This window comes from Corvus kubaryi, unplaced genomic scaffold (genome assembly GCF_017639235.1).
Source record: "Corvus kubaryi isolate FWS band 111438036 unplaced genomic scaffold, C.kubaryi_AGA036_p1.0 37241, whole genome shotgun sequence".
NCBI lineage: Eukaryota > Metazoa > Chordata > Aves > Passeriformes > Corvidae > Corvus > Corvus kubaryi.
This window is the reverse complement of record NW_024581071.1, coordinates 89,447-105,242: the sequence shown is the minus strand read 5'-3', so window position 1 is coordinate 105,242 and position 15,796 is coordinate 89,447. Positions and strand designations below refer to the sequence as shown.

Genomic DNA, 15,796 nt, shown 5'->3' with positions numbered 1-15,796 from the left:
CTAGCCAAAACCAGCACAAGCCTCCATTCTTCTCACTTACAGTTGTGACAAAAGCCCAAAAGAGCTTACTTGTAAAAAGACTGAAACATTTTTACAGTAAAAAGTGTCTTGACTGTTTTGAGCTTCCTGATGTGTCTTTTTCCACCTAACTGATCTTGTAACTTGGCTTTAGTGATGAGGACTCAGGGGAGTCTCAGGTTAATCTTAAATACCAAGCTCTGGGCTCAGATGCAGATCGATAAAGCCAGTGAGAAGAGTATCCGGATCACCGCCATGGATACAGAGGACCAGGGAGTTAAAGTTTTTCTTATATCAGTGAGTACTGGTTTTTGTTTATGTCTTAACCTTCCTACTAAAGTTGGTGCTTGCTTAAACTGCAGTTGAGGTAGCATTCCCATTTTTCTTTGCACCCTACACTGTCTTAACATCACCCCTGCCCCAAGGACAGGGCACTTGGCAGATTTGCTTGTCTAAAAAGTCTTGCTAGTTGTGAGCAAATGCCACATCAAAGGCTGTCCTAGGAAGCCAGGTTGTCCAAAGCATTGCCTGTGGAGTTATGTGTTCCACACATACTGAGACTCCATAGTGTTTAATGCAGAGTGTTTTCTGATGTTAAGAAAAGTAGGCATTATTTCAGAGATTTTATGCAATAGTTTAACCAAAATTAGATCTACAAGAAATTTCAGCACAGGAAAGCTATCGCTGTCTACAGTGCGGAAGGATGGATAGGTGCCCACTGAAAGGGAAACACTAAAACTCTGTCAAGAGCATTATATTAGTACTTAAAGGTTACACATTTTAACTTCAATTTTCTTTTGATACAGAGTATTCGAAGCAGTAACAGCATAGTGAAAGTGATTTCTGTGCTTGCTAAATGGGGAATGGCAGTCCCAATCAGAATTACTAAAACACTTGGCATCTCATCACACAGTCAGCAAGGAAGAAAAGTCATTCCCTAATGTCTGCTAAAGCACTGACAGATTTGGAGAGGTCGGAACACATTCTTATGATTTACACTGATTCTACACAAGATGTTGCAAAAGAATTAGTGTTCCTAGGGATCAGAAACTGAAAGCATCAGCAAATGGTCAGCTTTCCCTGTGACGTTAGGTTTGTAGGGCTGGGATCTGGAGTCCCAGAATGGAACTTAAATGGAACTTAAATACCAATACCAAATACACATTGACGAAGAAAAAGAAGTTAAATTAATGGATAAGTTTTTCTCAGTATTTTTCTAGATTTGAAAGTTTTAGTTAGTCTGCCATCAGGTTATTCGCTCTTGATTTTTGTATTGATAAAAAGTATCTTGTTTGGAATTATTTTTTCATTTCAGCTCATTGCAGGGGAATTTTGCAGATACAGAGGTGACAGATTCAAGTGTCAGATGGGGCTGATGGAAACTATTTTTTTATGAAAGAATCTGAGAAGTGGGATTGCTACCTTACAGTTACCGTGGAATAAGGATAATAGTTGCTATGAGGACTTAATTGACATAGTGAAAACAGAGTTTTGTAGTATTTGAAGGGAGTTTCCTTTTAAATAATGTCCATTAAATATTTAGTTTGATAGGCCTAATAATTCGTTGGTTTGAAGGCATTAAGTGCCCATTAACCTTTGAGAGTTAAAAATATATGTTCTTCAACAGGTTCTCAGAAATGCTTCCCTCTGAAACAGTCTGTTCAAAAAAAATTGGAATAATTGCCTGCCTGACTGTCCATTCAGTTTTCTCATTATATCTCATATTGAAATTTTATGCCAATGCCTCATAAAACAATTGGCTTGATTATGATTAACTAATGTGTGAAGTTGAATGATTGACAGGCCAGCAAAAATCTGCAAGATTTTAATTGAAGGTCTTTTTAATATGAGCTTTTGGAAGGTGTCAGGAAAGCTCTGTGATTTCTGTGTGAAGAAGGCTATATGAAATCAGCTAGTACTGGCTATATTAGCCAGAGAAAGTTGGAGCTAAGCAGAGGGCAGAGGAACACACTCTCACCACCAGAGTTCAGTGTATCTAGTGTCCTGCTGTGTGTACCACAGCCCGTTCTGACTGGTTTGAAAAATACTTAAAGAGAAAACTGAAAAGTATATTGTGAAATGTGGCATGACTGGTGTGTATTATGTCAGCAGTGTTTTATTGTGTTATAATTCTGTGCACCTTTTTCTTATTTCTGAATATTAAAAAATGCAGGCAAGCTCTAAAGACACAGGGCAGTTGTACGCTGCATTGCACCATCGGATCTTGGCCTTGCGGAGTAGAGTGGAACAAGAGCAAGAAGTCAAGAATGTAGCACCTGAGCCAGAGGTAACGCAGTCAAATGAGGAAGACAGCGATGATGATGTCATTGCACCTTCAGGATCAGTTGGAAGTGGTAAGTAAGAAAGACAGTGGTGTTCCCTGTTTTCCATATGTTTTTCTGTGTCATTTCTTAAGGCAGACTGTGCTCTTTGTATGTCAGTGGAGTAGGACTATTGCATGGATTGCCTTTTTAAATGCAACTACTTCCTGCTTCTTCTCCAAACTGGTAGAAGGCCCTTGTGCTGCCTCTTAGTTACATGCCACAGTTTAGCAGAGGTTTTCTGTGCTTTTTATAATTTACAGGATTTCTAAGGTCGGTTCTGAGTTTCATTTTTGCCTTCATCATGGCCAAGAGTTACACATAAAACCTGAGATGACTCAGTGTCCCAGTTTGAGATCAGGAGACAGCATCCAGACTGGTCTTTCAGTAGAGAGCTGTTTGGAAAGCAGATGGTTTACAAAGGGGCATGGAAGGAGTGTAATATTTTTTATTGCATGTGAGGCGACCATAATTTAAGAAAAATACTAGTCTTCAGTTTGAGGAAGGCTTCCTTTTGTGTTTTCAACTTGGAAGTCATTGTGCTTTGCTTTCTTGTGGCTGAAAACATCCAGCCTTTGACAGTCCTCCATCCAGATTGACAGAAGGGGAGGAAAAAAACCAGGAATGAATATGAACAAAAGCAGTGGGAAGATTGAAGAGGTTGGAAACTGAGCTTGTAGGCTTTGGGATGCTGCTGGGATCCCTGAATCAGATTAGTCAAGAACATAAAATTCTACAGTAGACAGAGCTTAGTCTGGAGAAGGAATATGTGAGGCAGGAGAGGAGGAATTCAACAGTTCTCATCTCTCATTAACACCTGAATCTGAGACTTCTGTAGGCTGCTTGGGATGGGTCTCTTACTGCAAGGCAAGAAACAAAAGATACTTCTTATGACCAAGAACTACTTTTATTGTTTCAGGTCCTAATGATGAAGGTGATGGGCAGAACGTTGGCAGCACATAGCAGATGTGAGCCGATCTGCTTGCAAGGCTGCTATGAACACCATCTTGCAGGCATCTCTGGATACCCCAGGCCAGCGATTATTTCAGGCGGTGTTGAAAGCTCCAGGACTTAAGAACTGTGCATCTCTGTTCTGTTTGTTTGGTTTTTTTGGTCTGGATCAGTAGATTCCACACAAAAAAAAAGCAGACTTGGAAACTACCTGAATGTGGTTTGGGACGTTGAAAGCTCATCATATTGATGAGCAAAAAAAAAAAAATCCAACCCCAAAACAAACAACAACAACAAAAACACAAAACGCAACTACCCCCAACCATTTCCCCTCTTCCTTGTAATTAAAATGGCACATTACAGCTTGTCACAGCTTTTCATTGGGACCTTTTGGCTGTTTCTTCAGTAGTTCATGTCTTGCAGGTCTCCGAGGTAGAACTTTTCAACGCAGTTCCAACTTGAATTCTGCTTTTGTAACCCCTACTCCCCTTTATGCAGGGAAACCCTGTCCTCACCAGTTCCTATGCTCACTGGCTGCTCTTTTGGGTTCCTTTTTTTTTTGGACTGCAGATGGGGCAGGTCATGTTTTTACCTTTTAATCCCAACATAGGTTGTGGATGTGGACACCATTGTTTGCTGTCTAGTGGGTTTGTAAACAAAGAAACAAAACATTGTGGTTCACCAGAAAAGCTTCTCTAATGCAGTAATAAGAGACTTTAAAGTCTGCAGGATGTTTTGCTAACTCCTTTTTTTTTTCTTCCCATTTCATTATTATTTTTTGGGGATTTATATTGTGGTGAGACTTTTTTATTTTAGTTTTTCAATAAGATGCTCTTGTGTGTTGAAAAAGTGAAACTATTGTTTTGTACTGTTCTTTTCTGTTACTATTTAAGGGAGAGCTAAGCCACTATATATAATAGATGTTGCATACAATTTTTCTTAGAAAATGTTATGTTTCTGTGGCTACAGTAGAGTGTAGGAGGCATACAGGTTACATCTTCAGAAAAGTTAATAACAAAACAGCTGTTAGCCCTTGGAAGAATAAAATAGGCTCATGTAATGAGCTCTGCCAGCCATTAAACTAAATCTGTATAATAAAGCAGCTCACATTTAATGGCTTGATTCAACAAGCCATTTTAAGCACTTGCCTGACTTAACTATATGTGAATAATCTTACTGAAGTCAATGCAACTCTTCATGCTTAAAGTTGAGGACATTTTTAAATATGTTGCTGAATTAATGGCCTTAAATAGAAAATTTAAATTCTAACCCTTCCTGTCCCCATTCCGTTTCCTGAAGTCTTGCAGCATGAAGAAAAAGGTAACACTGCCAGACTTGAGTAGTTTGGGCTGAAGGTTATTGTATTCTGTTCCACCACAAATAAAAGCAAGAATATGTTTTTCTGTGTGTAATTCTGAAGTACTCCTACTGTAACTATAACTCACCTTTTTTTGCTTTGGGTGTTTTTTAATCATTTGAGCCTTTTGTGTGAAAGTTGAGTTTTATTTTCTTATTGAAACATATGGTATGTTCTTGTCCGGCAGAGTTGGAATTTGGTAGTCACCAGGTCACTTTCACTATAAATTCCCCAAATTGTTCTATTTCCTTTATAAATAGTTTGCTTATAGATAATTTCTGACTTGCATGCTTGCTCTTCTATAGGTTAAGGATCTAAAATGCATCACCTGAAAAAATGAAAGGGGAAGAAGTATTTGGTGTAGCATGAATTGAAAACAGAAACCCAGGTTATAGTACAAAATCAACTTTGAAATTGAGTATTCAAATAGTGAAACAGTCCTTATTGCCTCTGTTTTAATGAAACACACTTTTCACTGGCAGTCAAGAACAAGTCTTCCCCTGTTTCCTGTTGTTAACCATCACTGAAGACTGATGCTGTTGGGGTAGGGGTGCTTTTACTTTTCCTGGTAGCTAGTTGAAGGAATATCTGTTATTACTTTTCTGGGAATTGAATAGGGCTAATGATAAGCTGTGCCACTGCATCTTGATCTCTCTGGATTGTCTGCTCATGCCTTCTTGCATTTTGGTTTTCTTTTTTCCTCCCTAGAGTAGGGAGGTTTTACCAATGAACAGACCTGTTGCTGTACCCCTCTACTCATGCCATGCTTCAGCAGGAACATGGCAGGTTCTTTAGTACCCACCACACAATTTGTTTCTGCATTACAAGGTCTGGGGACTTTGAAGTAAGTGATCTGCATTTTGGATCTGGGATCTTTTTACATTGTTGAGATACTCAGATTTAAACTACTCTCTTCAAACACCCTTGCACCGTAAAGGTGTTTCTTGTCAGCAGCTTGTTCATAAGGAAAATTAATGAGGTGTCTTGGCCAGCACAGCCTACTTCTGGGAAAACAGGCATTATTTCCTGGTCCCAGACTCTATGGGGTCTATGCTGAGTCTCACTTTGAAGTGTTTTACCTAAAATGCAGTTGATGGTGCATGAAAATTCAGAAAAATGGAATAAGCATGCTTGCTTTGGGGTTTGGTGGTACACAATCACCTACAGCTTTCTAAAAATTTCAGCAACTGTTTACTGATGCAGATTTTATTTTTAGCTAGAAGCTTTGTATAAATGTTTATAGTGAAGGCAGAAATGCTGCTGTGCATCCTGACAGAATTGTGTTACTGTGCATCCCAACAGAATTGGCAGTGGGTTGAGTTCAGGCCCTGCCCAGCAAGATATAGTTAGGCCAAAGCAAAACCCTGACTTAGCTCTGCTTTAAGCCTTAGTAAACCAGTGACAGGCAAAACCAGATAATGCCCATGTGTCTCAAAAGATCTGTGTAAGACTGTCATATCATAATGTACATGGGAATTACATTAAAACCTGTGTCAGCAAGCAAACAAACGAAACACCCTGAGCCCTGCGTTGTGTTTCCTGTACCGGGCAGCGGCTGTTCGAGGGGAGGGTGATGGTGACCAGCTCTGCTGCCTTATAGCAGTCTTCCCCTTGATTGTGCTTCTGTTCCATCTTTCCCCTTAGGCCTTTTGTTAACTTGTATGGTGTTGACAATTCCTGTATAGCCTGTGTGGCTGCTGACCCACGCAGGCACAGCCTTTCAGGTTTTCCAGTGGAAAAACAATACTGAAGAGTGTAGTAAATTTGAGCATGCTCGATGATGACAACAGTGTACTCTGGCAACCAGGAGGGCCAGCCGTGTCCTGGGGGACATCAGGCACAACCAGGCGAGGGGGGGGATTGTGTCTCTCTGCTCTGCACTGGGGCAGCCTCACCCTGAGTTCTGGGGGCAGTTTTGAGCACCACAGTATAATTAAAGACATTAAGCTTCTAGAGAGTGTCCAAAGAAGGGCCAGAAGGACTGGGAAGGGTCTAGAGGGGAAGCCGTATGAGGAGCTGCTGAGGGCACTTGGTTTGTTCTGCCTGGAGAAGGGGAGACTGAGGGGACACCTCAATGTGATCTTCAACCTCTTCATGAGGGGGGAAAAAAAGCTGAGGGGCAGGTACCAAACTCTACACTCTCATGACCAGTGACAGAGCTTGAGGAAACAGCATGAAGCTGAGTCAGGGGAGGTCTAGGTTGGATATCAGGAAGTTTTTCACCCAGAGGGTGATTTTAGAACTGGAACAGGCTTCTCAGGGCAGTGGTCACAGCACCAAGCCTGAGTTTAAAGAAGCATTTGGACAGTGCTCTCAGCCACAGGGTGGGATTGTTGGGGTGCCCTGTGCAGGGCCAGGAGCTGGACTTGATGATCCTGATGGGTCCCTTGCAACTCAGTGTGCTCTATGATTCTGTGAAAGTGTTGCTAGAATGGTGATGCTACTGAAACCAGAAGTAAGCCTCTTATCCATAAAATGAAAAGAAAAAGATTACACCTACAGGAAATACAAACATTAAGGTAAGAGAATGCTGTAATACAACATCCTTCTGTAGTCCAGTTCCCAGTGCATGATGCACGGTTTTAGAGAAGATAGGGCAGGAAATGATCAAAATAAATGAGTCCTCAGCCATCCTGCACTAGAACTAGGGTGGGAGGTGACCAGATTGTTAGAAGCCTGCAGGGATAAAAAAAACCCCTCCAACTTTGTAATGGCTCCTCTCTGTTCCCTGAAGCATCAGTTGATGCCATTGCTTGGGTATTGCTGCCATTAAATGACTGTTCCTAACATGTCCCATTCTGCAGTTCAAGTGATCTCTTGTTCTCCCAGTGAGTGTAGGAAATGGTTTCTTTCCTTTCTAGAAACATGTTACATATTTGAAAATTTACCATGTTTCCCATAATCTCCTCTAGTTTTAGGATTTCCAGATATGATAATTGCCATAATTTGTCATACAAGATTTCATTAAACTGACTTTTCACTGTGTGCTTTTTCTCCCGGTGTTACTTGGTCTTTCTGTGCACTGGCTTGCTTAAATTGAACTCTAGTTCATTGTGTGGGTAGCAGATTTTCAGACAGGATATTATAAAGATGTTTTAATTTTTTTTTAAGTGTTTCTTTTTTTCCCTCCTGTGAAACCAGCACAGAGCAACACAGGTGCAAGAGAAAATTGCTAAATTAGACAAAGTCAGTCTTTATTCTTTTCTGCTAGTGAAAGTACAGGTGTCTCATTAAGAAATGCTTACAGATAATTTCTGTAAATAAAAGTCTCATTTGAAGGTAGTATTTAGAGCTCCCTTTTAGCTACCTCCTTTCAAGGACCCCTTTCCAGAACTTTTCCTTATGTAAAGATACAAAAGCTGAATTTGTCACTGAGAACACTGGTAATTCTGTTGCAGGGGTGGACAGTGAATGCTTTTTCCAAGGTTATCTGTGAATTTAATATGCAGTTATTTTGTATTAACTACTCCTGATTGAATTCCTGTAGCTTACCTTCAGCTTGTAATGAAACTGGAAGAGGCAAGTGGTGATATTATGTTTGATGTCCTCCTCCTGTTCCAGAGATCAGGAGGTGTCACTGAGCCCCTGCTGCAGGATGTGTGCTGCTGGTAACATGTACCTGAGCATCCGTGTGCTGACTGTACACTGTCCTCTGAAAAGCAGCTTGCTGTCTGTACTCCATTTAGCAGACAAATTCCTGTTCTCTGGAGAATTCAGAGCACAACTGCTTCTGCAGACAGGAGATGTATTGGACAAGGCCCTACAAGAAGCTCCCGAGAGGGAAGGATGGGGAAATGTTTTGAATGCAATTTCTGATGGATGGTTCTGCCATTTCTGAAAATAGAAGGAACCCCAGTTATTTGCAGCTTTGTAGTACGATGGCAAGCCCCTCCCCCTATTTAAGGGAGCTAATATTCTGCATCAGCAAGTTTGTTTATCAACAGTAAAAATATTTGGAACCAAGTTAATGTTTTAAGAGTAATGTTACATTAGTTATGTGTTGCTTTCCCTGGAACTTGCCTGTTTATAGTAAGGTAACTGTTCCCTCCTACTGTAACTGATGCCTTTTCTTGGTCTTAAAATCAAGAGTCATACACGGTTAGAAGGGGAAAAGGGATTTTACCTTGGTATTTATTTTAAGGATTCTTAGGTGCACACGTCCAGGTCATGTGCATCAAAATGCACTCCGCCAAATTTCACCCCCCCCCCCCCCCCCCCAAGGATTGGGTATAACATTATAGGTTTTACTAATTAGCAGATCTATCAAAGATTCCCCAATGAGAGGCTCAAGTGAGCCCCCCTTCCCAAGGAGCCTTCTCCTGGATGGTTCTATCTTAGTTTGCAGAATGTGTTCTGGAGAGGACCTTGGGGTCTGGGGAACACTGATCCCTAGCTACGAAGCTTCTAAAATGTTCAGTCTCTTAGCTGAACAAATGGGTCCAAGAATGTAGGCAAAAAGCACTAAGAATACAGAAGTTGTAAAAAAGGTATAACGGGTATAAAAGAAAAGGCCAAAAATCTTCATGGCATCGTAACAGCTCTCTGAAGTTGGCTGGGGAGGGTCTGCAGCCCAAGGATGGGTATCTGCAGAATAACCCCTACCAGCAGTGTGGCAAGGTTAGCTGCAGTCTATTCACGAGGTAAAGTAAAAAGCTGTACACACCAGCGTGCTGAGTCCTGCAGCTACAGGCATTGTACCTGCTGCAACGGAAAAGAGATGTGAATTCTCTGTCCCACCTCCCTTGTTGGTGGAAGAAGCAGTATGAATCTACCGCATGGGGTACAGCCTCAGAAGAGCTTTTAACAGCTGCTTGGAGCGCAGAAAGCGATTTGTTATTTAATGGTGTCGAGTCTTGCCCTGTGCAAGATTCAGTGGCTTCTGTATGTTTATATGGGGGAGAGAGCATTTGCAACGTGTGCCGCCCTGCAGGCGAGTGTTTTCTCCATTCTGCTGTCCAGAAGGGTCACACAGCCCTTCGATGTGCTTAGAAAGAGCTTTGGAAAAGGGGCAAAGCTGCTCTAAAAAATGCCTCCTTTATTAAAGCACTGGTGAGTGCCTGATGGTGGCATTGGTTCTGTGTGTAAGAACAGCAACCTCTCTGGCACGCAGAGGAAGCAGTGTCCAAGCCGAGGGACCGTGGAAGACCCTCTGCTGTGAATGCACTCCACACCAGTTCCTTCTGGCGCTGAGACAACTCTGGAACAGAGGTGATTTGCCTGCCGTGTTGAGCACACTCCAGCACATCTCCGGTGTCCCACAGCCCGGTGCAGCTGCCGAACCCTGGCCGTGCTTCTTCTCCTGTCCCGGCAGCCGGGGCTCATGAAGCTCCGACTTCACTGCCGGCCGGATACAGTGCTTCAAACAGTTCCTTTGGATAATGGAACAGTAGCATCCAACTCCAGCTGTTTTGAGCTCCTATCGCAGAGAAGAGATGCTGTGGGGGACCCAGCATACTGGAAAATGCAGAAATCAAGTATTGAATATGCTTTTCACATACAGGGAAAAGAGAGATAGAAAGGTGAGAAAGCTTGAGCCAAGAACGATAGTTGTAGATTTCTTCACTCAGATCTTGGAGCTATTTCAAGAGTCGGGAAAACAGCTGAAAGAGCTTTGCTTGAAGGGATGTCACTGATAGGGAAGATGTGTGATAATGTCTTTACAAACAATTCGATGGGTGAGGGCACGGGTGCTAAGGTCTTTGAAGGGGGTCTTAATGTCTCTACTGACTTCAAGCAGCAGGTTTGTTACAGAGCCCGGGGAGCTCGGCTCCTGAAACAGACGAGTGGGTCTGCACAGGCCTGAACTTCTGAACTTCGGGATAAAATGCCAGCTTCAAGGGGGACTGTGGTGGGCGGTTCGGGAAGGCTGCACCTTCCTGGTACCTCAGCCAACGGGGAAAGGAAGAGGGCAACCTGCGGCCGGGAGTGCAGGATAAAAGGAGGCTGCGCCCTCCGAGACCTGGAGAGAGAAAACCCCGCGGGCGTGTGCCCCAGTGCACTCTCTCCCTTTATTCGAATAAAGTTGCAGGACTCCTCTGTCTCTTTTACGGACACTGGCTTTTCAGTGCGTGATTTTCCATACAAAATGGGGACTCGTCCCCAGGATTCTTCCAAAGTCTGGGGCCTGCACACGGCAAGAGGAGCTGGAGGCACACCTCACCCAGTTTTAGATGACCAGCTCCCTTCGGTGGTGACCAGCACTGAGCGATTGATTGGGTACCCAAGACCCACAGACGAGTGATGGACCAGCGGGGTCCGTGAATAGTCCACAGGAAAGGACCACTGGAAATCTCACTGGTGAGTACTGTGGGAACTTCGGGGAATAAAGCATGGCAGGATGCCCAGAGGGAGCTGTAAAGGAAAGTCGAGAAGGGGTCTCGCCAACAGGGGATGGACGCCCAGAGCGGGCAGTAAGGGAAAGTCGAGAAAGGTGTTGGCAATCCACGCCCAGAGGGGACAATAAGGGGAGCCGAGAAAGGGTCTCGGCAATCCACGCCCACAATGGGAACTTCGGGGAGTAAAACATGGCAGGACGCTCGGGGGTGGGAGGGGGCAGTAAAGGAAAATCGAAAAACGATCTCGGCTAATAGGGATGACAATCCCAGAATACCTCCGAAGGATCCTTTGGGAGAACATTGAGATGATTTGCACATTCGCCCAGAGGTAGTTGAGGACATGGATGCCCAGAGGGGGCAGTAAGGGGAGTCGAGAAGGGGTCTTGGCAACGGAGGACGGATGGTGTTGGTTTGGGAAAGGATTGGTTGAAGGGGAGTGTGAAAGAATATGGTTAAGGAAAATAGCAACGAGAGATTATGTTATAAGGAAAGAAAAGAGAAACAGTGAGGACTGGGATGTTCTCTGCCTTATCTTCAAAATCTGCGGTCTAATACAGGGCCAGCTGCAAGTCTTTTGCATTCTTGGCTTCCAGGATAGGGAAAACAGGGAGGTGTTGTTTCTACACCCCCGGGTCATTATGGAGCCAGGTTGAAGGATTTGGGTTTGTCCGCCTGCTACTCAGGACTTAAAGGGGTTCCTCCATGGTGAGGAGTGCTGAGGCCAGGTGTGGAAATGCGGGATCGGCGTCACGGGCTGGGGGCCTGTGGGGAGCTGCGGGCCCGGGCCGGGGCTGTGGGGCAGCCGGGGCTCAGCGCCGGGCGGTGCCCAGCGCCGCCGCCCCCGCGGGCAGGGGCTGCCGTGGCCCCCAGCCCCATGAGGCTGCGGGATGTCTTGTCTACCTGCCCGTCCCTGAGGCACCGTCGGATGTGCCCTCCCGCCGAGCTGTGCCGGCATCTGGTGCTTTACAGAGGTTGTGGTGCGGGGAGAGCGGCCCGGGGGCCCGGACGGGTGTGCTGGCAGGGCGCGTCTGGACACTGCAGCTGGACGGGGAGCGGCTTTGGTATACGGCGTAAGAGACAATGTGTCACCGAAGGCTGGCCTGATATAAGAAGGGATTTTGTTTAGGTCACTGGGGAGGGGAGTGATTTTGCAGAGTTCGCCGGCTGTGGGAGGATGAGAGCCCACAGGCAGCTGGAGCAGGGACTGGAGAGGTGGCAGAGGGGGCCCTTGTAGGAGCTGGTTAGAAAGGCACATCAGGTATATGAAAGAAAGGATGGGGAAAAGGTGAAGGTACAGGCAAAGATAATGGCACAGTCCTTACAACCCCCGACAGGAAAAACAGTGTAGGGAGCCCCAGGATAGCGATTGGGAAGGAATCAATGTGGCATTTGTAAAAAACAAAAAGAGAACATTAGAAATGGATTGTTAAAGGTGTCAGGATCTCCTGTTGTACTGAGGCCTCACCACACTGAAGTCCTTGCTGGACTGAGAAGTGTGTTTCCTAGTAGACACGGGAGCCTCTCTGTCTGCTTTGAATTTTATGCCAAAGGGGGACAATTGTCCAAGTCTTCTTCTGATGAGTGGGAAAGATGAGCAGGTGCGTTTTATTCAACCACTATTGGTGAATGTGGGAGATGGGTTGGAAATGCATGAGTTTCTGTTTGTTCCTAGTTGTCGTTGTGGTTTATTGGGAGGGAATTTGATGACTGAGTTGGGAATTCGAGTTAGTGTTTTGAGGGGTGATGGGGACGCTAGCACTGTTGCGACACTGTGTAAATTATCTGATAAAGCTTATGCTAAAGTGAACCCAGAAGTGTGGGCAGTCCCAGAGGAATATGGAAAAGTGGATATGGAGCCTCTCCAGATTACTCTGAGGCAATCAGGACAAGTGGTGTCTAAAAAGCAATACCCTCTTCCAAGGGAAGAAAGGAAGGAAGGGATTGCAGCTTGTTGCTGCGTCCCTGCTAAAGGCAGCTCTTTTGGAGCCATGTATGTCTCCATGTAACAGTCCTACCCTTGCATTTATGGTGCAGGACCTAAGAATGAATAATGAAACCTAGGCACTCCATGGTCCCAGATCCTTATACCATCTTGAACCAGGTTCCCTCCTCATGCTGCTACTATTCAGGACTCGATTTAAAAGATGCTTTCTGGGGATGCCCACTTACAGAGCATAGTAAACAGTACTTGGCTTTGAGTGGGAACAAGAAGGAGAAGGGTTATTAACCAAATTTACTCCATCTCTAGGAATTAGGTTATTGCAGTATGTGAAGGACTTACTCCTATCGGGAGAATGGGAGGAGGTGGTGGGGGAAGCCACTGTAGTTTTCTGTCTGGAGGGAGGCTTGGAGTGCCTGAAGGGAAGGCACAGGTGATGGGCAGAAAGGTTGAATGATTGGGGAATATTTTGACTGAAGGCCTGTGTTGGCCCAGAGGGGATCCAGGGAATCTTGGAGGTGCCGTTGCACAGGGCTGAAGGGGAGCTGTGAAAAATTTTAGGATTAATAGAGTAATGCAAGACCTGGACTATTCTGTGACTTTTTAAACCCAGATAGCCCCAATGTTGTGGTATGGACACCAGAACGACAGCAAAACTTTAGCCAGACTTAGAAAAGGCATTTGAATTGTATGTGGATGTTAAACAGCGCTGTGCCAAAGGAATTCTAGTGCTAAAATGTTTGACTCGTTGGCAAGGGGGTGGCCCCATTGTTTGTTCTAATTGTAACTGTGTGCAGGATTGTGCAGCCACCGGCTTTGATGGTAACTGATGTCAGGACTGTTAAAGTCTGGCGTCAAGTTCTAAATGGGTGACCAGCACTAAACAGCTACAGTATGAAACCTCTTCAATGGAACAGGAGGATTTAGAATTGAGAAGCGGGGAAGGGTTTAACCCAGCCTCCTGTTCAACTGGTCCCAAGGAGGCTCATGACTGTATCCAGATAACAGATTTACAGGATACCCCTTGGCCAAATGACGGACAGGTGACAGATCTTCAAGAGTAATAGGAGGAAAACAAGTCACTGGATATGGTACAGTAAAAGGAAGGGAATTGCAACAGAAGCTACCATGCACATGGTCAGCACAGACCACAGAATTGTATGCCTTAATAAAAGCCTGCAAATTCTGTCAAGGAAAGGTGGTGAATATATTTACAGATTCAAAGTACACATGTGGCGTGGTACATGTGTTTGAAAAGCTGAGAGGAAAGAGGTTTATTAACCTGCAGGGAAAAATGTTCGCTTACGAGAGCTCAGTTACTCACCTGTTGGAGGTGATGAATTTACCAAAAGAGGTAGAAATAATACATGTTAGGGGACATCAGGCAGGGTACTCAGAAGAGACAATAGGTAATCAACTGGCCAATGGAGATGTTCAGAAAGCAGCACTTTTGCCAAAGGTCTCCGGGATCCTCCCTTTTGCTCCCTGTGGCTCAACTGTTCCCACAGTGGGGAGGGGGGAGTGGTGCTGTCTTTTCCACCAGAGGAGCTGGAGATTAATTAAAGGCGGTGGGACAGAAGAACGAGGGGAGAATTGATTTAGGAAGGACAGTAAACAGTGGATGCCAGGAGCTTTGCCCCTGCAAATATTAACTCCGTGGGGGGAATCATTGTGGCTCTCAAGGGTTGGCAGAAGGTTTCCTCAAGATGTACCGCCTTGGGTCTTTTTGTTTTAGCAAAACGAGCTACTGAGGGGTGCCTGGCTAAAGTTAATAGCCAGACTACAGAGGAGACTGCAAGGCAGGAGGGCGACCTCGGCCATACGTCCTCTCCAAGGAATAATGGGTGTATGTTGCGGAGGTGCCCTGGTCGAGAGGGCTTAAATAACCTCTGGTAGTGGTATGCCGGCTGGCAGGGTGGCCAGAGGCGTTCCTGGTCACATCAGCAACTATTGCATCAGTTATTAAAGTATTTCTGAAACAAATAATTCCAGGATAGTGATTGTGAAGGCAGTGGACTCGGATGGAGGAACTCATTTTACAGGGGGATCCTTCAAGGGATTATGGCTGCTTTGAGAATTCAGTGGGACCTCCATACCCCCTGGCACCCTCAGAATTCAGGTCAAGTAAAAGAATGAATGGACAAATAAAGAAACACCTTTGAAGCTGGTGACAGAAACTAAGATGCCAAGGGTACGGCTTTTGCCATTAGCTTTGGCAAGAATAAGAGCCAAACCCCGAGGAAATCATTACCCTTTGAATGAATTTTCAATGTGGCCGGGAGGTGAAGATGTATATTTAAACCATTATGTGGCCAGGATACTGTGTCTCCTGTAATCTCTTTGACAGGAAGCCCAGTTAGTACAGATGCTGCCTTTGGACTCTGCTGTTCAGAACATCCAACCAGGACCGCAAGAACAGCAGTCAGGAGAGCTGAACGTAGGTGGACCCATCATACTCGGGTCAAGGTCCCCTAAACCCCAGAGGATTTGGACTTCTCAGCAGGAGGAAAAGGAAGGGAGACCTTGGCATTCAGTAGCCATGGATCATCTACAAGGACCTCGAGTGATTAATGGGCTAATATGAACTGTCATTGTCTACTTTATTCTATTTACCATATTCTCTGTTTCTCTGTATTTGCTTGCCACATCTGGTGCAGGGGCCAGACGTGGAAAAGCTGGGAGGGAGTGTTTCAAATGTTAATCTTTACACCATGCCAGGTTGTTAAAAAAGGTTAATAATAATTAGGGTTTGTAAAGTCAAATTGAGAAATAAGAAGAGGAGGAATTGATAGGGAAGATGTGTGATAAGGTCTTTACAAACAATTCGGTGGGTGAGGGCACGGGTGCTAAGGTCTTTGAAGGGGGTCTTAATGTC

At 44.7% G+C, this 15,796-nt stretch overlaps 1 protein-coding gene across 6 annotated transcripts in view; it reads left to right on the top strand.

Annotated features, from left to right (window-relative positions):
• RANBP3 (RAN binding protein 3) overlaps positions 1–7,632 on the top strand; it is a 58,249-nt gene extending 50,617 nt beyond the window's left edge. For all 6 annotated transcript variants that reach the window (XM_042023201.1, XM_042023202.1, XM_042023200.1 and 3 more), the window contains 3 exons: positions 173–315; positions 2,192–2,372; positions 3,259–7,632. In XM_042023201.1, coding sequence (XP_041879135.1) covers positions 173–315; positions 2,192–2,372; positions 3,259–3,302 — 368 coding nt within the window. In that variant the 3' untranslated portion in view covers positions 3,303–7,632. The remainder of the gene's footprint in view (positions 1–172; positions 316–2,191; positions 2,373–3,258) is intronic.
• The last annotated feature ends 8,164 nt before the right edge of the window (positions 7,633–15,796 follow it).